This window comes from Symphalangus syndactylus, chromosome 4 (genome assembly GCF_028878055.3).
Source record: "Symphalangus syndactylus isolate Jambi chromosome 4, NHGRI_mSymSyn1-v2.1_pri, whole genome shotgun sequence".
Classification (NCBI taxonomy): Eukaryota; Metazoa; Chordata; class Mammalia; order Primates; family Hylobatidae; genus Symphalangus; species Symphalangus syndactylus.
In genome coordinates this window covers 68,522,955-68,550,931 of record NC_072426.2, presented here as the reverse complement: position 1 = coordinate 68,550,931, position 27,977 = coordinate 68,522,955, and the positions used below count along the sequence as shown (strand labels likewise).

At 36.2% G+C, this 27,977-nt stretch overlaps 1 protein-coding gene across 4 annotated transcripts in view; it reads right to left on the bottom strand.

Moving 5' to 3' along the window:
- Positions 1–9,126: 9,126 nt before the first annotated feature.
- Positions 9,127–27,977, bottom strand: part of RAB18 (RAB18, member RAS oncogene family) — a 35,951-nt gene continuing 17,100 nt past the window's right edge. Inside the window, exons 3-8 of one of the 4 annotated variants that reach the window (XM_055274999.2) lie at positions 22,054–22,115; positions 17,339–17,425; positions 16,379–16,451; positions 15,105–15,223; positions 14,964–15,030; positions 9,127–11,074 (exon numbers count right to left, since the gene is read on the bottom strand). In XM_055274999.2, the coding sequence (XP_055130974.1) occupies positions 10,899–11,074; positions 14,964–15,030; positions 15,105–15,223; positions 16,379–16,451; positions 17,339–17,425; positions 22,054–22,115 (584 nt within the window). In that variant the 3' untranslated portion in view covers positions 9,127–10,898. The remainder of the gene's footprint in view (positions 11,075–14,963; positions 15,031–15,104; positions 15,224–16,378; positions 16,452–17,338; positions 17,426–22,053; positions 22,116–27,977) is intronic. The other 3 variants (XM_055275000.2, XM_055275001.2, XM_055275002.2) reach the window with 3 other exon arrangements.

Here is a 27,977-nt window from a genome sequence, read left to right as displayed (position 1 = left end):
TTTCTTAGTCATGCTAGTTAACATATCCACCCCTTCATGTACTTATTTTTCTGTGGTGAGAACTTTTTTATTGGTACATAATTTTTGTATGTATTTATGGAATACAAGTGATATTTTCATACATGTGTAAAATGTGCAATAATCAAGTTATTTGATTATTCAGGCTACCCATCACCTCAAGCATTTATCATTTCTTTGTGGTAAGAACATTCAAAATCCCCTCTTCTAGCTATCTTGAAATATACAATATAGTGTTAACTATAGTCACCCTACCGTGCTATTGAACATTAGAAATTATTCCCTCTATCTGTATTTTTGTAACCCTTAACCAACTTCTCTTCATCCTCCTGCCCATCTTCCCTTTCCAGCCTCTGGTAACTATCATTCTACTCTCTACCTCTGTTAGATCAACTTTTTTAGCTCCCACATATGAGTGAGAACATTCAATATCTGTCTTTCTGTGCCTGGTTTATTTCACTTAACATAATAACCTCCAGTTCCAACCATGTTGCTGCAAATGATTTCATTCTTTTTTATGGTCTAATAGTATTCTTCTTTCTTTATCCGTTCATCCACTGATAGACACTTAGGTTGATTCCATCTTTTGGCTATTGTGAATAGTGCTGCAATAAACACTGGAATGCAGATATTCCTTTCATAAACTGATTTTTTTCCTTTGAATAAATACCCAGTGGTGGAATTGCTGGATCAAATGGTAGTTCCATTTTTAGTTTTTTTGAGAAATCTCCATTCCATGGTCGCTGTGCTAACTTACATTCCCACCAAGAGTGTAGACGAGTTCCCTTTTCTCTGCATCCTCACCAGCATTTATTTTTGTCTTTTTGATAATTGCCATTCTAAAAGGTGTGAAATAATATCTTGTTATGGTTTTGATTTGCATTTCCCTGATGATTAGTGATGTTGAGTATTTCTTTTTCATATACCTATTGGCCATCTGTATGTCTTCTTTTGAGAAAAGTTTACTCAGATCCTTTGCCCACTTTTTAATGGGATCATTTGTTTTGCTGTTGTTTGTAACTTCTGTATTTAAAGCTCTTCAGTGGTTTCCCATCACACTCAGCGTAACATCCAAACTCCACAAAGGATCTACGTGGTCTGACTCCTGCTTCCTTCTTCTAACACCTTCCTGCTCACTTTCTGTGCTACATAAACACTGGCCTTGTTATTCCCTGAACTCACCAAGCACGATCTGCTCAGGCCCTTTCACACTTGCCAGTCCCTCTCCAGTAAACTCTCTTCTCCCACACGTATGCGTATGCATAGCAACATCTTTTCTTGTTGAGAAATGACTAGAGTCTCTGCTCAAATGTCACTTGCCCAGAGAGGACTTGCTTGAGACCGATACACTTTTGATACACTTTTTATCCAGTTAGTGTGGTCTATTTTCTTCCCAGTCTTATTTCAAAATCATGTAATTCATCTTTTTACTCTCTTTTCCACCCTACTATATACACTAACACGAGGACATTGACCCTGATTTATTCACCACTCTATCCCTAGGACTTAGAACCGTGTCTGACAAATAGGAGGTCTGAAATAAATCTTTACTGAATGGATCAACAAGTTATGGAATTTCTATTCAGGGGAGAAAATATTTATTAAATTGTGTTGGCATAGTTTGCTATCTGCCTGGAAGAAAATAAACATCATAAAAACACCATAAACATAAATAAATTCCAGATGGATTACATAATAAAATATAAAGACAAATAAGCAAACAACAAAACTATGAAAATAGTAGGAAAAAAAATGTTTGAGAATGGCTGTACAACCTTGGGATGGGGTTGCCTTCTTAACTAAAAGGGAAACACAAAAGCCATAAAGGATTAATAATGTCATCCACACAAAAGTGAAATAATTAAATTTAAGAGTTAAAAAACAAATGATTGACCAGGTGCAGTGGCTCACACCTATAATCCTAGCACTTTGGGAGACCAAGGTAGTGGATCACTTGAGCTCAGGAGGTCAAGACCAACCTGGGCAACACAGTGAAATCCTCACCTCTACAAAACGAAAACAAAAAAGCCAAATGACTGCTCTGAACCACTGCGCCCGGCCAAGAACAAATGCTCGGTCTCTGACAAGGACATGAGTTGGTTCTTATGCCCTCCCTGAGAACATGTTAAAAATATATTTTAAACATTAAAGAACTTTGGGAGGCCGAGGCGGGCGGATCACGAGGTCAGTAGATTGAGACCATCCTGGCTAACATGGTGAAACCCCATCTCTACTAAACATACAAAAAATTAGCCGGGTGTGGTGGCGGGCACCTGTAGTCCCAGCTACTCGGGAGGCTGAGGCAGGAGAATGGTGTGAACCCGGGAGGTGGAGGTTGCAGTGAGCCGAGATCGGGCCACTGCACTCCAGCCTCGGTGACACAGCGAGCCTCCGTCTCAAAAAAAAAAAAAAAAAAAATTAAAGAACAAATCTTTGTTGTTGTTTTTGTGACGGAGTCTTGCTCTGTCGCCCAGGCTGGAGTGCAGTGGCACAATCTCGGCTCACTGCAACCTCCGCCTCCTGGGTTCAAGTGATTCTCCTGCCTCCCGAGTAGCTGGGACTACAGGCGACCACCACCATGCTTGGCTAATTTTTGCATTTTTAGTAGAGACGGAGTTTCACCATGTTGGTCAGAATGCTCTCGGACTCCTGACCTCAAGTGAACTGCCCACCTTGGCCTCCCAAAGTGCTGGGATTACAGGCGTGAACCATTGCACCCAGCCAAGAACAAATCTTAATAGTAAAGGGCTGAGGCAGAAGGATCACCTAAGCCCAGGAGATCAAGACCAGCCCGGGCAACATAGAGACCCTATCTCTCCAAAAAGTAGAAAAATCTGCAGGGCACAGTAGTGCCTACCTGTAGTCCCCACTACTTGGGAGGCTGAGATGGGATGATTGCATGAGCCCAGGAAGCTGCAGTGAGCTATGATGGCAGCATTGCACTCCTGCCTGAGCAACAGGGCGAGATCCTAACTAAAAATAAAATAGTGAAGGCAGCGAAGAATATTATCCTATGAGATATTTCTACAGATTTATGCAAGATAGAGGCCTCTAATAGATAAAGGAAGAGAAAAAGGAAGTCTAGAACACGTAGGTAGAGACTGCAGAGTGATGAGAGCCAACCTGCCTCAGGGTGGCCAGGAAAGCCCTGATCAGTGTCAGGTATAGTAGAGGTGGGAGGAAGGAGACCAAACATAATCACAAGGAAACTTTCTGGTAATACGAATATTCTGTATCTTAACTGACAGTGCTTCTTTAGAGAGTGGGGAGGACAGGGTCTCACTCTTGCCAGGCTGGAGTGCAGTGGCACAATCACAACTCACTGCCGCCTTGACCTGGATTGCTCAAACGATCCTCTCACCTCAGCCTCTGGAGTAGTGGAGACCATAGCTGCACCACAATATGCCTGGCTATTTTTTTTTTTTTTTTTTAGTTTTTTGTAGAGATGAGATCCCACTATGTTGCCCAAGCTTGTCTGGAACTCTTGGGCTCAAGCAATCTTCCTGCCTCAGCCTCCCAAAGTGCTGGGATTACAGCCGTGAGCTACCACACCTGGCCTTGATTGTGACAGTATTTATACAAGTGCATATATTTATTAAAAATCATCAAGATGTAGCCTTATGTAATCAAAGTAGATTACAGTACTTATGGAATTTCATCTAAGACAATAAACATAAACACTGAAAAACTACAAATTGCATTTTTGCTATTTTGCCTAGAAAATGAAAGAAACCCTAGTTAAACCAAAGTACCAAATGAAAGAAATTAATTAGGTGTCTCAATAAACTTAGAAAAGTCTATAGCTTTTCTTTATTAGTGACAACTACATAGAATTCTGAAATGAAGAAAACCTATGTTCTATTCACACTGACAAAACAAAATTCATAGGGATAACTTTAATAAAGAAGGTATAGGTCCTATGTGAAGACAACCATAAACTACTAAAAACATAGAATCTGAATACAGAAAGATACCCCATGTATCCTAATGGCAAGTCTTGTAACTAAATTATCAGTTTTCTCACAATTAATGCGGGAAATCATGTAATCCCAATTAGAATCCTGATTTTTAAAAACTAATTAAAAATTAAATTTTTGGTTTTTAAAACTTTTAAGGATGCAAAACTTCAAACAAATTCAAAAGACAAGTCACTGGGTGAAGATGTCAGCAATACATATTAATGACAAAAGATTAGTAACTATATTCCATTAAAAGAAATAAACCTCTTTCATATGAATTTTTTTTTAAAGGACCCACCAAAAGGAAAAATGGGTGAGGGATCATTTTGAAGATTCATATGTGAAGAAAAAAAAATAAAGCACGTAGAAGGATTTGCCTTACAAGCCATATACTATGTTTTCTGTTATCTAAAGCCACGATCAAGACTTTTGCTTTACCAAACCCGTGGCAGTCTTATGAAACCTGCAGAGCTATTTTAAGAATGTTTTTTAAAACATAAAATACACAGGATTAAAGAAAAACCAATTATACTAAAATACATTACTTTCTAAGGTTAAGAGCCCCTAAAATAGAAGGTCAAAGTAGATTACAGTACTTATGGGAATTTCATCTAGGGCAATAGCAATACTTCGGCTCAGTAGGAAAAGGCAGGCTTATTTCATGTTTTGTGCAGAACAACAAGCTACATGTATGAAGAAGAATGAGATGGCTCCTTATCCTGTGCCATAAACAATTGAATTCCAAGGGATTCAAGATTTTAAAAGAAAAAATAAAATAAAAATCTCAGAAGAGGTTAAGGAAACTATGTTAAATCTAAGAGTTGAGGAGCCCAGAAGCAATAAAATTTTTTTTAATTGTAAGGAAAATATAGTATAAACAAAATTTAAAAAGGCTTAGGTTAGAAAAAATGCTTATAACATACACATTTAGATTAATATCTGTAGTATACAAAGAGCTCATATAATAAAACCACAAAAAAATTGAACAGAGAAACTGGCAAAGGATATAAATAATCATTTCAAAAAAGAGTCCACAAACATGAAAATGACTGCAGAAAATGCAAACTAAGTTACACTCAAAAGTTACACCTGGCCGGGTGTGATGGCTCGTGCCTATAATCCCAGCACTTTGGGAGGCTGAGGGGGGCAGATCACCTGAGGTCAGGAGTTCGAGACCAGCCTGGCCAACATGGTGAAATCCCGTCTCTACTAAAAATATAAAAATTAATCAGGTATGGTGGCACATGCCTATAATCCCAGCTACTTGGGAGGCTGAGGCAGGAGAATCACTTGAACCCGGGATGCAGAGGTTGCAGTAAGCCAAGATCACGCCACTGCACTCCAGCCTGGGCGACAGAGTCAGACTCTGTCTCAAAAAAAATATATATATATATATACTATCTGGGAAAGATTCATTAGTATTCCAAACCTCAGCATCACACAACATACCTTTGTAACAAACATGCACATGTACTCCCGACTCTAAAATAAAAGTTGAAAAAAAAATTACACCTTGTAAGTATCAAAGTAACTAAAATGTGGTAACACCTCAGGGCTGATGGGGAATGCAGGGAAAGTGATATGTCCATAGTTATTACACTAGTGGAAATGTAAAAGGTTACAGACTTTGGGAAGCTATTGACAAAATATATCAAAACTTAAAAAATGCATTATCTGATGTATGGATCCAACACATAGATATCTTACAAAAGGAAATGTGTACAAGGATATTTATCGTGGTACTATCTACAGTAGGAAAAAAAATAGAAACAAGATAATTGCCCACTACTAGAGGAATAGTTGAATAAATTGTGGTATCCCACACATTAGAATTTTAATATTGTACCATCATGGAAATGGATCTTAGATGTACAGAAATTGGTTTGGAGGGATTTTCACAATCTACTGTTAGGAAAGAAAAGCAGCCAGGTGCAGTGACTCATGCCTGTAATCCCAGCACTTTAGGAGGCCAAGGCAGGATAGCTTAAGCCCAGGAGCTCGAGACCAGCCTGGGCAACACAGGGAGACCCTGTCTATACAAAAAGATGTTTAAAAAATTATCCAGGCATGGTGGTGCACACCTGTAGTCCAGCTACTTGGGAAGCTGAGGTAAGAAGATCACTTGGGACTGGAAGGTCGAGGCTGCAGTGAGCTGCGATCACGCCACTGCACTCCTGCCTGGGTGACAGAGAGAACGCCTGTCTCTAAAAAAAATTAAAAAAAACAACAAAGAAAAACAACATGCAGAGATGAATATACAGATGGTTCCAACTTATAATATATACTTAAAGAAAATTGTAACTATATATAAAGATATATGTATCTATATATATTTGCATATGATTATAAACATCGAGAAATGCAGAAAGAGCACATTAGCTAGGATGCAACAGATAACCTCACGGAGGAGAAGAACGAGAGGGCATGCTCAGGTGACAGAGGAAATGAAAAGAAACCACATCATATATGTATGAAGTTAACTCATTTACAGTTTTCTATGTATATATCCATAAAGAAATACGTAAAAGTAATCTCACTAAAATGTTAATAGTTATTTAAGAGTAGTGGCTTTTCAAGTGGTTTACTTTTTTCTTCCTTATGCAAATAATCAATCTATTATTGATGTAACTAACTTGATGTACAAGCACCTCTGTAAATAAGAAAAACACACACATTCTCACACAACATATATTTGGTTGCAAGAAAAAAGAAAATCCAAGTCAAACTGCCTTCAACAAAATAGGAATTTCTTGGCTCACATAAGTGAAAGCTGAGAAATAGATCTCAATTCAGGTCCAATTTGATCCAGAAGTTCCCAAGGGCTCCAATAGACTCCCTCTCACCCTGGTACTGCCTCAGGCTGGTTCCTTTATATTAGAAAAATGAGCTGCAGCAAGTTCAGAATGTGACTCCTCCCAGCACACTATCTCCAAGAAGATGTCTTCAATAGCTCCTGAAAAAGCCTAGGCAAACATCTTTATCTCAGTAGTCTGGTCTGGGTCAGGTGCCTATCCCTGAACCATTGCTACTGGGGAAGTGGGGCACTGCTAAAAGGTAATTGGGTTAATCTACAAAGCCGAGGGTGTGACAATGCCACCCAAATCACATGCATGATTGTTTGCAGGGGTGGGGGTGGGGGCGGTATGGTGAGAGAAGGAAGTAGGTGCTGGATTGGGCAGCCACAGCACACACAAACAAGAAATTAAAGTCAGTCACAAACATATCCAATAAAATATTAAAAGTACTCAAGCTCATTAGTAATCAAAGAAACACAAATAAAACTAAGTAATTTGTCGCTTCTCCGGTTAAAAAAGAGGAAAAACAAAACAAAACAAACAAAAAAAAAAAAAACAAGAAATAAACTGTATGAGAACTGGTAAAGGGGGCAAGACTGAGAACAGGCGTGAACACATGACTATTCAAAATATGTGTGTATGTGTGTGTGTGCTTGCATTCATGGAACAGCTTTAACTAAGGGGCACTTAAGCAAACTTTATACCACAATCAGAAACATGACTGATTCCTAAATATGAAACAATAAGCTAGCAACAAAACAGTAAAATGTAAAGCCCCATCACAGCAGTCCTCCAGCATGATAGATATTCCCATCTGGGGAGAGAAAAATTAAAAAAAAAAAAAAAAAAAAGACCTGGGTGATTCTATATTCCTGAGCCCCTAGTCTTGACTTAGCCTGTCTATGTCTATTTATTCTTGTCTTTCAACAGTTTAGGCAAAACCCAGGGTGAAGTCTATATAGTTGAGTATACACGGCAGGGTCGGAGTCAGAACAATGTCTTCTGAAAGTTCAATAACGTTTTTACCCCTATACTTAACTAGGGAAATACAGGAAAGACAAAATAACTTCCTAAGTATTACTGGTGAAATGTACCCCCAAGAAATAGAAGCATAATGCTTGAATATGGAGAGGATCTCTGATCTATAATACCTGAAGAATTGTTGAGTTCATTTGAAAAAAATACACAGAAAAAATATTAAGTTGTACTTAAAGATACTATGGATATTAGGTAAGTCTGTGCCAACTCACAGGCAGAACAAGTACTGGTGTAAGAAGGATTCTTTTATGAGCTACGGTGCTAGCCCTACCCTTAGTAAAGAATCACGTCTCTTGACCATGCAAGCTACAATGAATCAAAATCAAGTCTATTTCCACAACACTCAACTAGAATGTCAACACCAAGTATGAGTTTATGGATGGCAATCAAATACATGAAATGAAAACATCACCCCCAGATTTCAGTTTTGAGCAAATTACTGTTTCCATAATTTCTATTCTCACATAAAAAGTGAAGGTACCATAAGTCCCCTAACTTTGTACCTTTTCTAAGTCAGGATTTTCAGTCCACTCTGAGCAGGTGAAAGAAATAAGACCACCTACTCCACTACCTTAACTTTTATGTCACATGACTTACGACGTAGGTTTACATCATGGGATTTACTCTATAACCAAAAAGTCTGAAATACTTCTATTACATATAACAAAAGAGTGATAAAGAAATAGTGGAACTGCCTTAACTCGGTTGTGTTACAAAAAGCTGCTAACTACCCATTGCAAAAGGAGCAATGGTGGAGAGTATGGGCTCAGGAGTAAAAATGCCATCACTGGAATCCAGCTCAATGACTGAGTAGCTATGTGATCTTTGGGGGTTACCTAACATACCTACATTGTGTTGTCCTCATCTTTAAAATGGGCATAATAGGAGTACTAATCTCTTAAGGTTGATGTGAGGTTTAATGAGATAATTCAGCACTTAGAATGGCACCTGGCACCAAGGAAGCTTTCAATAAATATTAACTATTACTCAGAAATTGAATAGTTTTTTATTTGTTTGGGTCAATCTCAGTACTCCTAGACCTCAAAATACTATACTCTAATTGTTCTAATTTGTACCATCTACAAAAGACCCTTTAAGACTGCTTCAATGATTCTGAAAAGAATTAACGAAACCCTGTTACTAGGTGCCTGACCTTAGATATTACAACCGTTTCATTTACAAAACCTCCACTACAAAACACTAAGCTTGCAACAAAATAACAAAATGTAAGCCACATAATATGAGTAACACAACAGTACATATTCCTCAGCTGATGAGAGTAATAGGGAAATGTATATACTTCCTACACAAATGCATCTAGGGAAAGCAGGCTATATTTATTCAAGAACTAGAAAAAGGTTACAATATAAATCTATCAAACAAAATTCATTTTTGTTATATTCAAGTAACTCATATATATTCAAATTTAGACCAAATCAAGACAACAATCCAATACACAGATTATTATATAGCTCAAGGAGCAAAAAACAACAGTCTTGTCAATACAGACTCTACATAAATACACAAATCTCGTTTTAATATAACATGAACAAATCACAAGTACACGTGTTAGTGTTCTTTCTCCAAATTTCTAGTAGTAAATCTTGTATATTTAGTAAAAGCATATAGAATGTATAAAACCTTCAACCACATGTAATGTAGACTAGGAAGTGTAAATCAAATAGAATGTGAGGTTTTCATATGTAAAGATATACATTTCAGAAAGAACCCAACATGAAGTAAATTAACAAACATATTGCAAAGGTGGTCACTCACAAAAATGCTTACCATTTGCAATTGTATACAGAGAACAAACTGCCCAGAAATTAATATTGGAATCTTACTGAGGGGTATTATAGTAACCAACCTTAAAGGACAAATAACTTATTTGGGGGGTTAAAATAGCAGAGATCAGTGTAAATTAAATAACACATGAATGAAAAAAATCTACAATATACAATAGCAAGAGGTGAGAAAACTGAATACTGTGAAGAAGATTTATTAGTCTGTACAAGTTGGTTTTGATGAACTATTGGTTACTTGTTAAATTGTCAAGATTTTCATTGTGACAGTATTTTCCCTCACACATCAGAATCTGGAAGCAATATGCCTTTCTCAAATTATCACTTAAGTGTTTTTTTCCCCACCCCCTCAAAACACAGAAATAGGTTTTTGAATATCAACTAGCCATTATGGAAGCTGTAAGATACAGATATTCATCAACATTACACAAGCTACAATTAAGTTACCTGGACAAACACTACCAACATTTATGAAAAAAGATGTTGGTTTTAAAAGTGTATGAGGAGTTACAATAAACACACTATTCATGTCCTCCTGAAACCAAAATGGGGGAAAATCTTACTGTCATTCTGCCAAACACCACATAACTAAAAATGCTGCACAGAGTCATGAATCCAATGTACATATCACAGGATTAAAACTCCAGTTAAGCAACTGAGCTAATCATTGAAGTAAATTAAAAATACCAAGCTTAACTTATCAATGCTGTTTTAGAAGCATCATCAGAACAAATAGAGATTTAGTTATAAATTGGCCAGGGCTACATTCTGTGATAAGAATTTTGCTTAGTACTAAAAAAGAATCTCAAACATCCTAGAAAAGCTGTGGAATCATGCTCTTTATTATTCCTGAAAGAAAATTTGCCACGTTTGATGGTACCTCTATTCTTCCCCGTGGTTCTAGGAGTTCTAAATACCAAGTAATTCAGAAAATGATAGGAGTATTTAAGCAAAAAGAATAGCAAAAGCAGACTTTGTATCAACATATCCTAGATAGATGGATTTTTTAAAAAATTACATGATAAATGTAAATCATAAAATTGAATGTACTTATAAAGGTACACCTATTTTGCGCTACATAAAAAAACTGTAGACTGCAAACTGTGCATGCTTACCATAACATTTTACCCGGGGTCGATGAGTGGGATTTCTTGCAAATATTTACTGCTATGATATAAAACAATTATGTGCAAACTGCAAGGTCCCTAAAATAGCAGTTAAAGAGTTTATATACAGAAAGATGTCACTATCTGATCAAATATGCAAGAGATGGAATTTCCCAGAGTTTATAACACAGAACAATAACCACCACAGGCTCCTCCTCCTTGGCCTTCTTCCCTGTGTGACAGTTTGACTCCTTTATTCTGGTTCTCACTTTCCCACAGTCCAGGGGTCTGAATGATCTTTTCAACAAGTTCTTCAAAGGCACATTGTACACCATCACAGGTTTTTGCACTTGCCTCTGAAATTCAAGGAAAAAGGTCATTCATAGTATATTCCTTTCTGGCCATATTCTCATGTTTTTCTGGGAAACTATCAGGGCATAAATATCAGCCTATAATATATTAAGATCCAAATCAGTAATTTTTCCCCACAGGTCAATAACTAGTGAATTTCCAAATCTCAAAATTGAGCTACTTAAATTCTATCCATAAGAATACCAGTATATAAATTTATACCAAAAAAATACTGGTTTATAATATTAAAACCTGTGATAGAATTGTAACTTGTAAAGCCCTACTTAAATAGCATGTGAAAGTTTTTTCCTTAAGCTTTCAGTTAACTCTTACAACTCGCTCCTAAGGCAGGTATTATTCCTATTTTAAAATAAGGAAATTCATACAAGTTAAACAATTAACCTGATTATTCTGTGCCTTCAACCAAGCAGCTCCAGGCAGCTGGACAAAATGACAAACCACCATGAAAATTGGTCCCACAGCAAATGTTTGCTCATGAAACTCAAGTGGACACTCAGCACTGCTACCAACTCTACGTTTCCTTAGTGATGATCTTTCTCACTGTCTGAGATGACTACTTTATTCCCTCCTCTCAAAACTCTATCGCAGCTAATAATCTAGCTGCATTATGCTGAGAAAATCAGAAGCAATCTGGCAAGAACTGCCTGATCACCCCACTAATAAATTTACCAAGCTACCTGCATATGTATCCTCATGCTCTGCTTTCCCTCCTGTGAGAACAGATAAACTGTCCCTGCTGCTATCCAAGCCATAGCCTTCTTTTGTTCCTGGAGTCCCATCCCTTCTCATTCACCGAAGGATCAAACGCTCTCTCTATTGGATCATACCAATCAGCCTAAAAGTCTGCCAAATTATTTTCCATCCTATTAAAAAACAAACTTGCTCTCTGGGCCACATGCCCTTCTTGTAGCCACCCATTTCTCTACTCTCTTTGAAACCTCTTCTAAAGAGTTATCCACATAAGCTGTTTCTGCCTTCTTATCTCACATTCTTTCTTCAAACTACTCTACTTAGGCTTTCATTCCCACCACTCCACTGAAATCATTCTTTTCCAAGACCACCAACACCCTTTATCTTCTCAAATCCAATATCCTAATTTTATTTGACATCTTTGGTATTTGATACTGCTAATCACTTCCTCTTCTTTCAAACAAGTTGTTCCCTTGACTTCCAGGACACTGAACATGCCTGAAAATCCTCTGATCCCACTGGCATGTCATATGCAGCCTTATTTGCTGGCACTCCCTCTTTCTGCTGACCTCTAATTGCTGGAATCCCCCAGGGTTCAATCTTCTGCCATTTTCTTTGTTTTGTTTTTGAGACAAGGTCTCACTCTGTCACCTAGGCTGGAGTGCAGTGGGAGCTCCACTGCAGCCCTGGCCTCCCAGGCTCAAGTGATCCTCCCACCTCAGCCTCCAGAGTAGCTGGAATCATAGGCACATGCCACCACACATAGCTGATTTTATTTGGAGATGAGGTCTCACTATGCATTGGCCCAGGCTTCTTCAGCCCTTTTCTATCCACATTTCCTGAAGTCACCACTCTAATCACATGACCTTAAATGCCACCTAAATGCCAATGACCACCATGTCCACCAGTTATCGGAAAAATGTCTCATTCTTATGTCAAAGTGAAATTCTTGATTCCTCACTTCCCTACCCTAAACCTGCTCTTATCTCAATCTTTCACATCCTAATTATTGGCAGCACAATCTACCTCACTGCTCATGCCTAAAACATGGAGTTATCTCTGATTGCTCTCTTTTTTTTTTTTTTTTTGAGACAGAGTCTCGCTCGGTCTCCCAGGCTGGAGTGCAGTGGTGCGATCTCGCTCACTGCAAGCTCTGCCTCCCAGGTTCAAGCGATTCTCCTGCCTCAGCCTCCCGAGTAGCTGGGACTACAGGCACCCGCCACCACGCCTGGCGAATATTTTGTATTTTTAGTAGAGACGGGGTTTCACCGTGTTAGCCATGGTCTCGATCTCCTGACCTCGTAATCTGCCTGCCTTGGCCTCCCAAAGTGCTGGGATTACAGGCGTGAGCCACTGCGCCCGCCCGATTGCTCTCTTTTCTTATCCTCCATACCCAATCCATCCACAAATCCTGTCAGCTGTACCTTCACTGTATCTCCCAGAACTGCCAATTTTCCACCACCCTCTATGGCTACACAGTCAAACCGCTTCTTCCTTCATCTGGGCCACTGCAAGAGAAGAACTAGTCTCTTGCTTCTGTTTCCCCTAGTCCATTTTCTACACAACAGGATCTTTTTAGAGTATCAGGTCACACCGCTGCTTCCTTGCTTTCCACCACAATTGGAATACAATCCATCTCTTTACCATTTGAATGGCATCTCTCACCATCTGCCTTCTCCTTAACACACACTATGCTCCAGTACACACGCTTTCTTCCTGTTCCTTTAACACAGTAGCCTGGTTCCCACCTCAGGAAATATTCGCTCTTCTCTCAGCCTGAGATGATCTCCCTCTAGACTAGGGGTGTCCAGTGTTTTGGTTTCCCTGGGCCACATTAGAAGAAGAAGAATAGTCTTGGGCCACACATAACATACAGTAACACTAATGATAGCTGGAACTTAAAAAAAAAAGCACAACATCTCATAATGTTTTAAGACAGTTTACAAATTTTTGTTGGGCCACATTCAAAGCCATCCTGGGCCACATGCAGCCCATGAGTTGGACAAGCTTGCTCTAGATCCTCACCTGAGGGATTTCTGCTGAAATGGGACAGCCTCTAAGAACTTTCCCTAACCCTAACCCTAACCCTCTCCAGTCATTCTCTCTCCCCTTATAATGTTTTATTTCCTTCATAGCACTACTTACTTATTTAAGTCTGTCTCCCTTACTAGAAGGTAAACTCCATGTGGGCAGAAAGTTTGTCAGTTTTGTCCACTGTTACATCTTGAGTGTTCAACAAATACTGGGTAAACTAATGTATGGAAATGGGGGACATATAGCAAGTAAAAGTACTCAATTCCTTTCTGAAAATCTCAATACTTTCCACTAATTCCACTTTGCTTCTATCTATATATGAAGTCCTCTCAACTTCATTTGCAGATTCCTAGTAGCTTCTAACGCCATGGAATGGTTAAATCAGTAATTCCTAAAGCTGGCTTCATATCAGAATCAACTGGAGTGCTTTCAATAAACTGCCTTTCAAACCTGTAATAAGGCACAGGGCCCAGGTGATTCTGATATAGCTCATCCAATTTTCTAGATGAGGGGTTGGCAAACTATTTCTGTAAAGGGCCAGATAGTAAATATTTAGGCTTCATGGGCCATATGGCCTCTGTTGTAACTACTAAACTCTGCCATATGGCACAAAAGCAGCCACAGACAACATGTAAACACATGGACATGGCTGTGTACCAATACAAATGGTGGGGCCAGATTTGGACCAGGCTGTAGTTTGGCAACCCTTGCTGGACCATGTTTCTCAAAAATTAATGTGCATACAAACCATATGAAGAGCTTGTTAAAATGCAGATTCTAATTGAGAAAATCTGGGGTAGGGCCTGAGCTGAAGCACTGCTAACAAGCTCCCAGGTGGTGCCGATGGTATCAGCATATGGACCAGCAAGGCATAACTTTAGCACTGGGTGCCAAATTTTACTGAATGTCATTATATCCTGTGAGGAATAATTTGACTGTTTTTTAATATGATTTCACATAATATGATCACACATTTTACAGGAAGAAGAATAAAGAACCTTGCTATATAGTTAGATTTTGTAACACAAGGCAACTAGGAACAATACTCTAAATACATTTTATGGTTCATAAAGAAATAAACTTAGCAAAAACTCCATTCAAAAATTCCTCATTAATAACGAAACGACAGATATTCATTCACACACCTACCTATAAATAACATGGAATGCTTTCGTGCAAATTTCAGGCCTTCATTTCTATCGACTTCACGGTTTTCCTAAAACATAAATGCAATGATTAAGAAAGGCTACCAAAATATAGAACCAAAATGCCAAGTGTCTGCCTTCTTACCTTATCAATTTTATTTCCCACTAGCATGTTTACTATGTCATTTCTTGTACAGTATGTTTCCAACTCATTTAACCAATTATCCAGTTTAACAAATGTGTCTCTTCTTGTGACATCATAAACTGAAATAAAAGGAGTCATTTTTTAAATAAGCGTTAAAGAAAGAAGCAATGGCGTATTTCTGATATGTAGCTAGGAGTTAGCATTACTAAGCAATATAGACAAGTCTGTTTTTTATTGTCTTCAACGATTAATATTGAGTGTCTACTGATCCAAATGGAAGAAACAAGTGTTTTTTTTTTAAAGCATACACATTTCAATCCTATTAACATATACTGTCACAGAAATGAAATTATATCCTGTGTAATAAGTGAAAACCCATTTAATACCCATTAAAGCAAAACAACAGCTACAACAGCTATTCCCATTCATAATGATGAATGAGGTCTATCCAAAAACCAGAGTGTTTAGATTCGAATCTGTGGCAAAAAAAAAAAAAAAAAAAAAAACATGAATGTAAACACCTATGACCCCATTAATTTGTTTATTACAAGAACCAAAATTTATAGCTTTGAAAAAATTGTAGTGCATGGGTTCCTGGTGGTCTTCCTGTTATCACTTTCATCTTATGTCATTCTGCATTATAACAAAAAGCTTATTAAAGTGTTTTATAAACTCAAGAGATGCTGAACCAAAAGGCTGTCACTATCAAGCCATAATATTTTAAAAAAGAGAATTCTACCTATTAATACAATTGATCAATATTCATTTTAAACAGTTTCCCAGGAATATCAAGAACAAAAGGGGACTTTTCAACAAATTACACTGAGAATCCACATCTGGTTTCTAAATTTTGTTTGATTATAAATCAATAGTGTTAAGTGCTTTGTGATATTTTTAGGACTAATAAAGCATATTCTACTAATCAACAAATAATTTTCATCCTTTATAAACTGCCGCAAATATTAACATGCTGATGACTGAAGCCCAGTTTCTGTAACACTCCAAGACAGTCCAACATATGCTGATTAATCCTCAATTATGTTCTCATTGACATGTTTTCAAACCAAATAAATTAGTCTTGTCTTTATTTTTTAAGTGCTAGACAAGACTAAAATCAAGTTTTAATATTCATTAATATTACATGAAGTTAATGCAACTACAATTTACATAAAAGTACCTCTAACGAGAAGTAAAACAAAAACATATTAACTTTCACAGACTAGGACAATCAGAAACTCCAATAAATATTTTTAAATAGTAAATTAAACACTTACCTAATATAACACCCTGTGCACCTCTATAATAGCTGGGAGTTAATGTTCTAAACCTCTCTTGACCAGCAGTATCCTAAAAATGATTATTATTATTAAATTAAACAAAGTATAAATAGACCTTCAATATACTAGTTTAAGAGTAGAAAGTCAAACAGCATTACTAAATAGTATTAACGCATGAGCTCATTAAAAAACTGGAACTTAAATAAGATGTGTTCAATTACTGACAAGTGTCACAAAATAAAATTATTTATAAATACTCATCTCTAGAAAAATGAAACTATGTAAAGGTTTTCTGGTGTTTTGAATTTAAGATTTTTATCATACATGAAATGAAACCCATGGTTCTAAACTCCAGCTGCACAATGAAATTTTCTGGGAATCTTGAGTCTAATCTCCAAAAAATTTCTGCTTAATTGGTCTAAGGTAATGACAGGAATTTTTTTTAAAAAAATCTTACCAGGTGCTTTTAATGTAGAATCAAGGCTGAGAACTACTGATTTGAAGAAAATTATGGGGATGTCTTACTTTAGGTAACAGATTTTTAGGTTGGGCTCTTTTAAGTGTTTTCTATGTATCTCCTTTTGAGAAAATGCATATAACCAAGCCATTCTTTATTACATGTTGTTTCTGACTCATGTTAGGGTTAGTGAACAATGTACACTAGGTAGAAAATGTAAATTTCATAAAGCAGGGACTCATCTGTTTAATCACCAGTTTAACCATTGTGCTGAGACCAATTCTTGAAAAAAGACAGTTGCTCAGAATTTGTTGAGAAAAAAAAAAGAATGAATCTATTTAACAAGCCTTTACTTCCGGGCCCAATTCCTTCTCTCTGTTGTCTTTCTACCATCCTTGGACTATGGATTCAAGGTACCTAAGATTATACAAAGCAGCTCAGCCCACCACCTGTTTTATTAAATAAAGTTTTACTGAAACACAGCAGGCCTATTTGCTTACGTATTGCCACATGGCCCACTTCAGGATTGGACTATTTCCTATCTGGCTCTTTAAGAAAAAGTTTGCAGTCTGCTGATGCAAAGTAACCTAAAGAAAAGTAAAAGTAAAAACATGTATCAAACCTCAACTTAGCTACCAGTCCCACTGCTGTAAATGAGGGTTTGCTATGGGACAAGCAGAAGCTCCTCTAGATATAAAAATGTTACAATAACCTGTAAGAGGTTTATAAGATTGGAGAAGAATTCAAACCAGGGGCGTGAGGGGCTTGAGCAAGACAGTAGGGAGGATCTGCAGTCATTTATAACCCCAGAAGAGGTTAAAGTTAAGAGGAAAGTAACGTTTCAATGTAAACCACTTTGAACATTCACCACTCTTCCACAGATATACTTACATCAATTTGAAAGCCTTTCCTTCCAGATCCTTACCACCACAGAAACTAATCCCCACCCTGCCATGCTTAAGTGAAGAAGTAACAGATTTAACGTAAATGTTCTAAACAGATAAATTTATAAAATAAATGATTTTTCTCTTTACAGAAATTCTCTCTGCCTCTAAGTTTCTTACAAAACCTGCCTTGGATTTTTAAATTATTCAATTTGCATATTTACTCACCTTTTCAAGAACAATAATATAAATTAAAAGCTGTTTAAAGCAAAGTGAACTTGCTATCTAAAGCAGATTATAACTTTGATAACATGAGACGAGTCAATATTGTAGTCCACTAATCATTACTGAAATGGCACATGGATGCCCAGTGATCTTTTTTGATCACTATGCTCAAGTAATCAAAACCCAAATTTGCAGGGAAAAAAAAGTAATCAACTAGAAGCCAAAAGATATAACTACTATGCATATCATGGTAAAATGATTACTATGTATATCAGTAAAAGTCATTTTTAGGAAGCAATTGGTAATATATATAGTAAGAAACTAGAAATGCTCTTCATAGCCTTGTACTAGTACCTATTTCAGACAATCTGATTCATAAAAACAAAACAAAAAATGTATATTTTAAAATGACAAATCATTATGAGAACGTATCCTAGCTATTTGCTTACATGCAAAAAATGACAAATTAGTAATATTCAAATTATTCGGTATCCAGATACATTATAACTTTGAGAACTGCACCATGTTAAGCATTTAACTTTTAGTAGTACAGACTATCTTTTTTAGAGAGAAAGAAAAAAAAAAGAAGGAAAAGCCATTATTGAAAAGACAAGCCTTGGATTTGGAACAGCGAATTACTGAATTAGTGAATCTGGAAATTTAAGAAGCAGCTATTTTTCTATACAGTGAATTAGTGAATTTGGAAATGTAAGAAGCAGCTATTTTTCCATACATGGAACACTGTTCTATATTCATAACAAATAGTTTGGGGCAAGGACCAAGTATGAAATGTTTTAGCCCCAAGACTGTGATAACAGGAAAAAAGTTTATTCTATTTGCATAAGGAAACTGTATCCATAACTTCCAGAGCTGGCAGAAAAACAAGTGAACATGAACTTTGTTCTCTCTGGTCTTCATTCAGATCAACTTCAAAAACTGCCTTAATGAAACACAACATAAAAATCAGAACTGCAATTCCAGTTAAAATATCCATAAATCCTGATGTTTTAAAAGTAAAAACCATAGCAAGAAAGTTTTAATGTTGAAATATTACACTTGACTTTGAAACTTTGCTTGTGAATATTTATTAATAATTAGGCCAGATGTTTAGAGCCTTGCCATTTTTTGATTCACTTATAAAAATGTTTAAATAGGTGTTATAATTTAGGGGGTGGAGGGAACCATGTGCAATAGCATTGCATCAGGATTTATAGTAACTATAAAGTGTATATGCTTAAATAGAAGTTAGATTGTTGCTTGTGTTTGTTTTCAGAACAGGAATATGTGGTAGGTATAATAACATCTTTGTAAGATAAATGAAGCACAGCTTTTTGTCTCTATCCTGTGGTTTTATTTTCTGATGGGGGAAGGAAAGAAGAAATTACTGAAAGATACATAGACAAATTCAGGGCTAGGAAAGATCTAGAAAGGCTTAATAATAGATGTAGGGAGTGAAAGTGAAGCAAGGACATACAAAAAGGCAGTAGAAGAAAACAAGGTCATGATGAGTATGTACTTTCAGGAGGTAGGAGGGGCAGGGCTATGCTTAATTATTCTATTTCATCCTAGAAGAAGCTTCCAAGTAGGAGAGAAACTCATAAATAAAACTATAGAAGAATTAGGCAACTATGGATTCATATATTTCTAATACAGAGGAAAGGCCTTCCTAAATACGTTACACCCAAATGCAATGATAAAAATAGCTGATACAACCATATAAATATTAAAACCTTGGAATGACAAGAACACCCTTTACCTCCTCTTCGCCTCCCCATCCCCATATTCATCCTTAACAATATTGGAAGGTAAATGACAAACTGGAAAAAAAAATCTGTAGCATATGGCAGTTAGTATTACACACACATAAGAACACAAACATATGTTCAACTGATACACGATTTAAAGACAAATGATAGCTTACAAAATTGTACCACATGACAAAGAGCTAATAATTTTATTATATAAAGACTTTAATGAAGAAAAAGATGAATGCTAACATATAAAATGGGTAAAATATGTAAAAAGAAAACTTATTTTTTAAAATGATCAATAAACAGGCAAAAATCTCTTATCAGAAGAAACGCAAATATAAGTAAAACAGTAACACTCAGAAGCAAAAACAGAATGATAACAGTACAGATAAGGATGTGGCAGAATGAATATGAATACAATTGGTGGGAGTATAAACTGAAAAAAAAGGCTTTTTGGTGTACATTAATGTTAAGACTTCATATTCATTTCTACTTCCAGCTACACATTCTAAAGTAACTGGACAAGTACACACAGACGTATAAATCAGGATGCTCAAAGAGCTCTAATCTTTCTGAAAAGCTGGCAAAAATGTAAGTATCTCTCACTGAAGGTTGACTAAAAGTACAGCTATGAAATGGAATACTAGCTGGCCATCTAAACGGATACAGCACATACTATGAGTGGGGGTGAGGTGGTAGCAAAGGAGGACAAACAGGTTTAAAAATGTAAGATATAATCCCTTTGTTTTGGAAAACTCACATACTCGTATGCATAGTGGTATATATACATATCCCTAGATATTTTAAAGAATGTTCACTAAAATGTATTCAGTGGTATACTTTTATGGATGTTCTTCTCTGCTACTGTCTTATTGTCTCAATTATCACTTTTAGAATGACCCTGTATTATTCTTACAGCCAGGGGGAAAACCTCTCTTCTTTAAAAAATGTTTATAGGCCTATGGTAAAAATGTCTCTTCAGTAATACCTGCCAGCCTTTTTATTAGGCAGGAACTAGAAAATAAATTTAAAACAAAATGAAACTATGAGAAAAAAACCTCACTGCAACCAGCAAGCCTCAGATACTACTCTATGTATTTCACAAAGCAGCAGCAAGGCCGGAAAGGGATAATAAATCAACCATGAAAAGCATATGGAAATCAGAGGCCCCCACTTTAGTATGGAAAAAGGCAGCATTCTTATATCGTTCAACACATTTTACCATAGTCTAGTCCAACATTTTCCAAATTGTTTTCTGTTAGACATTACTGTTCTGATGGATATTAAACATATTTGGGGGAAAGGGGCAAACAGGTTAACAAATTTAAAGTATTGTATGTTAGGAAACACTGACATAAAACCATTAAACACACTTACATAGTTATTTGTTATTTGGGGATGTGTATTAGAAACAGTGTGCCATTCAGAGAATGCCAAGAAATATGACATCATACAATGCATGAACACTTGCTGTTTTCAATCTGTGACTGATGTACAAACAGCATTTACCATTTAACCACCATGTGGAAATATGTCTCGATTTGATGACTGCTGATCAGTTCTAATATGATTTCTTATGTTACAAACATATACGTATAATTATCACAGTATATGTGAAAATTAGATATATAAAACAGTATATATTTAGAATTAATATATGTATATATATAACCGATCGTATTTAGATAGACAGATATAGATAGATCGGTATGTAGGTGGGTAAATAGACTGATGAAAGGGAGACACAGAGAGAGATAAACATAGACACTAAGCATCTTGGATATTTTTGACAGTTAATGCTACCTTATTTGACACTAGCATGAGGAGGTCTGGCTAGTACAGCAATGGGGATCAGAATGGTTGGATTGACAGGAAAATGAAAAGAAGCCAGTAAAGAAAAACGAGGCATTAAAAATAAGCCCAAAGTTTGAAACCTCAAATTTTATAAATATCTATACTAACAAACAAGAAAAATAAAATTTTTTCCTAAATATCATGTCATTCCTCCTCCCCTTAAAAATTGTCTTTAGTGTTAGTTCAGTCTAGATAGTCTTTTTAAAACTGCAAAGAAACATATCCAATTATGATTCTCTTTGGCAGATGAGATGATTTTTTAATATTCTGTTCTGTTTTGAAATATTCATAAAGAATTATGCATTGTAAAACTTTAAACAAAACATAGCTGCCTAATTGCCCAATTATAAGATATTACTGTTTATCCTTTAATCAGTATCAAATCTCCCAAAAGTTATTTAATACAAATTGTTCATTCACCACCTCTAGAACACTACACAAATCAATTTCTGCATCCTTAAAAAGTTTAATATTTTAAAAATACATTTTAAAAACTCTTACCCATATTGCAAGTTTAGCCTTATTTCCATCCACTGAAATTGTTTTCACCTTAAAGTCAACACCTTAAAGAAATGAAAATTTTGATAAGTCTCCCAGTAAAACAGACTTTTAAAATCCATTACCAAGAAAACCAGAAAACAGAAAAGTCACTTTTATCAAATGCCCAGTTCACACCCCAAATTCTTAGAATTCTGGATGTGGAGATAAAAAGTGTCATTAAAATCCAGGATCTTAGGATTTAATCAGGATAAATAAAAATCAAATGCTTGTAGAATTCACTCACTCACCTACCTTCCATTCTTCCAAAAAGGAAAAACAAAATTCAATTTAAGGTGATAACTCACTATGCATGTTAAAAGTCAAGAGCTGCAATTACAGTGCTCACATAAAGAAGACTATCCATGGCTGACTGTGGATCATGGCAGCTTCCAGGGGCTCCCTAAGCATCCACATGCTACTGTTAAGAGTGCTGTCCACTGCCAGCCAACCACTAACTCAGATCTTGACTGTAAGCAGCTTGGGGAACCGGTAAAAATATTAAAGGGCCACTCACTCCTTGTCATATAATCTCTTTATTTTGTTTTAATCCTAAAAAAATACTATTTTTATGTAATAACCTAATCAATAACTTGCTACAGCACAATTTCAATGAAACAATTTACACATGAAAACATTTATATACAACCATCTAAGAATCTTCATAAGTGAAAGAGGAGTGCCCAAAGTTCTATGAAAAGCTTCTATAAGTACTAATTTATGTAAAGAAAAGAGTTTCATAAGAAGTCACACAAGGCTTTATTACAGCAGCCAAAAAAGAAACCTCTCCCTTTCCAGGAAAAGGAGTTGACACATGCCATCTGGCTTAAATGAATAGCAACTGCCCACATGTCTTTAAAGAGTTCAGTCTACCCCACTGGCCAGAGGGAAAACATTAGCTCAAGAAGCTTGGAAAGAAACTTTCAAAAGATCTTATTAGCTTGTCACAATTAATTCAGAACAGCCCCAACTAAGATGAACAGCACCCTCACATACTAAATGCTTAATAGAACACCTGTCACCAATATGGAAATATATTCGTAATTCTTGGAAGACTTGTGGTGATCCATTACATATACAAATTCGGTAATAAAAATGCACATTCAAAATGTGCATTATGCCAGGTCTTTCTGTATACCAAATATATATATTTTTAAGTTTGGTGTTTTGAGCTGGGGTGATAAAGGAGTTGATAAAGCCTAGAATGATGGGCAACCATTAGTAAAAGGACAGTGCTGATTACATAGACCAAGAAAAACCTAAATATAAAGTTTCTTCACAGCCAAACAAACAAAAAATCCCACATGCTAAATAACCTTGTATTTACCAGGTCTAAATAAAGAAGCTACTGTGCCATTTTAAAAGTGGAACCATCTACATAAACAACATGAAATCATCTACATTTTCTTCCTATTGCTTTAAAAAAAAAAAAAGCAAAGCACAAACCCTGAGAAAATTCAGAGGAGGAAAATGGTTCTGACTTGGTGCAGGTACTAAATGACAGCCACTGGCAGACATTACACAGAGATAGCCTCTGTCATGTACACTCTACAGTTAAATTCTCAAGGTTTTTCAGGGAGTATATAAAGAACTAATTTTTTTTTTCTTAATAATCCCAGATACATGTTCAAGAGCAGACAAGCATCTTTCCTAACTATCAGCTAATTTCTTTACCCAAGAAAAGAAACCCGCCGCTTCCAGAATGTATGTGTTGTCTTCCCATACCCCATCTCCTCTTTCTCTTTTATTATTTCCTGGTTTTGCATGTTTGTTGTCAACAGTCTAATGACTGCCTCTGACATAAGAATAATTTGCATGTGGATAACTAACAACGTCTCTAAGTTATGCTTTTGACATATCTGAAACTTACCAACACCATCCACAGGAGACACTGCCCACTGTGGTTCTGCCATCAAAGCCAACAGACACAGGTAGCCTGAAGGGGCACCTAATCTAAATCCAGGCCCCTAAAGTCCCCAGTCATCTTCCCTAGGTTCCTCTGGTGAATCTCACATGCAGCAATTGAGCTCTTCAGATCTCACATGCTAAAACTGCTTCTTCATCATGCTTCTATTTTGTAAGTGGCTGGTAATTTGTCTTAATTGGTAGCAGCAGTGGTAGTCTTTTTGAGAGATTTGATTTTGCCAGTTTCTTACCCAATTTGATTGAACTATGTCTTCAATCTCTTCGTGTGGATAACATGGAGCTCACAACAGAAACAGAACTGTCATCTCAGCTTTTCCTTGTTCATTTGTGTTTGCATTTTTAATATGATCTTTAATTCAGTTTCTTTGCAAGAATCTTTTTTTAGGCACACTGGTAAATTTTCATGTTGCACTTACTGCTTATTTCAAAGGCTCCATTAATTATATTATCTAGTTTTAACTCAAATAACCTTCATGAAAAAGGCCAAAGAAAATATGAACTCAACAGTAGATGTATGTGAATGGAAGACCAGAAGATATTAATGGAGGCAGAAGCATACGTCTTGTCGAAGAGGAGAAAAATCAATCAATAGAAACTGACTCAGAACTGACACAGATGTTACAACTGTACACCACATGTTCAAAAAGTTAAGTAGACATGAGTGACATAAAAAAGGATCAAACAGAACTTTCTAAAGATGAAAATGGGCTGGGCACAGTGGCTCATGCCTGTAATTCCAACACTTTGAGAGGCTAAGGTGGGAGGATCGCTTGAGGCTAGGAGTTTAAGACCAGCCCTGGCAAAACAGCGAGACTTTGTCTTGACAAAAATAATTTTTTTTTTTTTTGAGACAGAGTCTTGCTCTGTCGCCCAGGCTGGAGTGCAGTGGCAGCGATCTTGGCTCACTGCAAGCTCCGCCTCCTGGGTTCATGCCATTCTCCTGCCTCAGCCTCCTGAGCTGCTGGGACTACAGGCGCCCGCCACCACGCCTGGCTAATTTTTTGTATTTTTAGTAGAGATGAGGTTTCACCGTGTTAGCCAGGATGGTCTCAATCTCCTGACCTCGTGATCCGCCCACCTTGGCCTCCCAAAGTGCTGTGATTACAGGCGTGAGCCTCCACACCCAGCCAAAAATAAACTTTTAAAATTAGCCAGGCATGGTGGCTTGTGCCTGTAGTCCCAGCTTCTCAGGAGGCTAAGGTATGAGGATGGCTTGAGCCTGAAAGGTCGAGGCTGAAATGTGCTGTGGTTGTGCTACTGCAGTCCAGCCTGGATAACAGAGCAAGACCCTGTCTCAAAAAAAAAAAAAAAAGCTAAAAATGGCAATATCTGAGATGAAAAATACACTGGATGGGATTAACAGCAAATTAGATGCTACAGAAGAAAACATCAGTGAATGTGATGACACAGCAAAAGAAACTACCCAAAAGGAAGTAGAAAGAAAAGGTTCAAAGAAAATGAGAGACCATCAATTATCTGTGGGACAACTTCAAGCAGCCTAATATGGAGTTGATGAAAAAGAAGAGAGAAGGGGGGAAAATATATCTGAAGAAATAATGGCTGAAAATTTTCAAATTTGATGAAAAATATAAATCCACAGATCAAAAAAGCTCAATAAGCCCCTAGCAAAAAAAAAAAAAAAAAACTCAGAGACATCATAATGAAATTGTTCTAAGTATTTTAAATTAAATATTTTAAAGAAAAAGAAAAACACAACATCAAAATTTGTATGATGCCACTAAAGCAATACTTATAGGAACACTTATAGCACTAAACACCCATATTAGAAAAGAAAAGTGATCTAAAATCAATGACCTAGGCTTCTAAACTAAGACAACAGAAAAAGCAGCAAATTAAATCCAAAGTAGTAGAAGAAAGAAAATAAAGTTCAAACCAGAAATTAAAAACAGAAAAACAACAACAAAAATCAATGAATCCAAAAGTTGGTTCTATAAGAAAACCAATAAAACTGATAAACTTCTAGTCAAATTGATCAGGAAAAAGAAGACAAAAAATATCATTATAAAGGATGAAAAAATCGCACCATTTATAGATTGTACAGAGGTTAAATGAATGACAGAATGTTATGAACAAGTTTATGCCAATAAATTTGACAACTCAGATAAAAATGGACAACTTCCTTGAAAGATTAAAAGCTACCGGAATTTACTGAAATCGATCACAAAGAAAATATATATACAATATAGATAAAAAAGGAAATGTGAAGAGAGTCGAAGCATATTATTATGAAAAATCCCTAAACATATAAGAAGGCAGTAACGGAAGAATTCAAGAACAAAAACTCTTTAAGGAAATAAATAGCAAAATGACAGAAGTCCTTCCTTATTGGTATATTAAATGCAAATAGAATAAACTCTCCTATCAAAAGATTGGCAGAATACTTTTTAAAAATTCAACTACATGCTTTCTATCAGAGATTCACTTTTGGTCTAGAAACAAATATAGGTTGAGAGTGAAAGGACAGGAAAAGATATTACATACAAATAGTAACCAAAAGATAACAAAGGTAATTATACTAAAATCAGACAAAATAGACTTTAAGTCAAAAACTGTTAGGAGACTAAAGACAAAATATTTTGATAAAAAGGCCAATTCCCAAGAAGATACAACAATTATAAACATATACACCATAGAACAGAAGTCCAGTATATATGAAGCAAACACTTGATAGAATTAAATGGAAAAATAGTGTTACAACAGTCAGAGATTCTATTTATTTATTTATTTTCCTAAACACGAACCCTCCGCTGAAAATACTGATTATTTTTATTGCCTGACTGAATTCCAAAACTTTTTTTTTTTTTTTTACAAATTACATTTTATTTAGATTTTTACAATTACAGTTTTATTACAAAGGATACAATATCAGGACCAACCAAAAAGAAACACATAAGGATGAGGTCTGGGAGGGTCCCAAACACAGAGCTTCCATGCCTCTCCCCTTCCTCTCCCCGCAGAACCAGAGCACATCACCCTCTTGTTTTTTTTTTTTAATCCTCCCATATACCTTATCCTATTTTTTTTTATTTCAATAGGTTTTTAGGAACAGGTGGTATGTGGTTACATGGATAAGTTCTTTAGGGTAATTTCCGAGATTTTGGTGCACCCATCACCCGGGCAGCGTGCACTGTACCTAATGTGCAGTTTTTTTATCCCTCATCCCTCTCCCACCCTTCCTCCTGAGTCCCCAAGTTCCACTGTATCATTCTTATGCCTTTGTGTCTTCACAGCTAAGCTACCACTTATAAATGAGAACATACAATGTTTGGTTTTCCATTCCTGAGTTACTTCACTTAGAGTAATGATCTCCAGTTTCAGCCAGTTTGCTGCAAATGTCATTATTTTGTTCCTTTTTATGGCTGAGTGGTATTCCATGGTATACATATGCCACATTTTATCTACTGGTTGATTGACGGGCATCTGGGCTGGTTCCATATTTTTGCAATTGTGACTTGTGCTGCTATAAACATACATGTGCAAGTGTCTTTTTCATATGATAAACAGTCGGAGATTTTAATACACCACTTCCAATCATGAATAGTGTACTGAGATATATTATCAACAGAAAATAAAGGGTTTGAAGGCCAATTAGAGCCAACAGAATACTCCATATAACAACAAATTTTTTTCACGTATACATGAAACATTCTCCAGGATAGGCCATATGTTGGCTACAAAACAAGTCTTAATACATATAAAAAAACCAAAATCATGCAAACCATTTTTCTGATTACAATGGAATAAACCTAGAAATTAATAACAGAAGGAATACTGGCAAATTCACAAATACGTGAAAATGAAACAATAACCTTTTAAACAACCAATAAAATCACAGAAAAAAATTAGAGAATGCCTTGAGACAAATAAAAATACAATATATTAAAATTTAGGGAATGCCGTGAAAGAAATGTTAAGAGAAAAAAGATTTTTTTTTTTTTTTT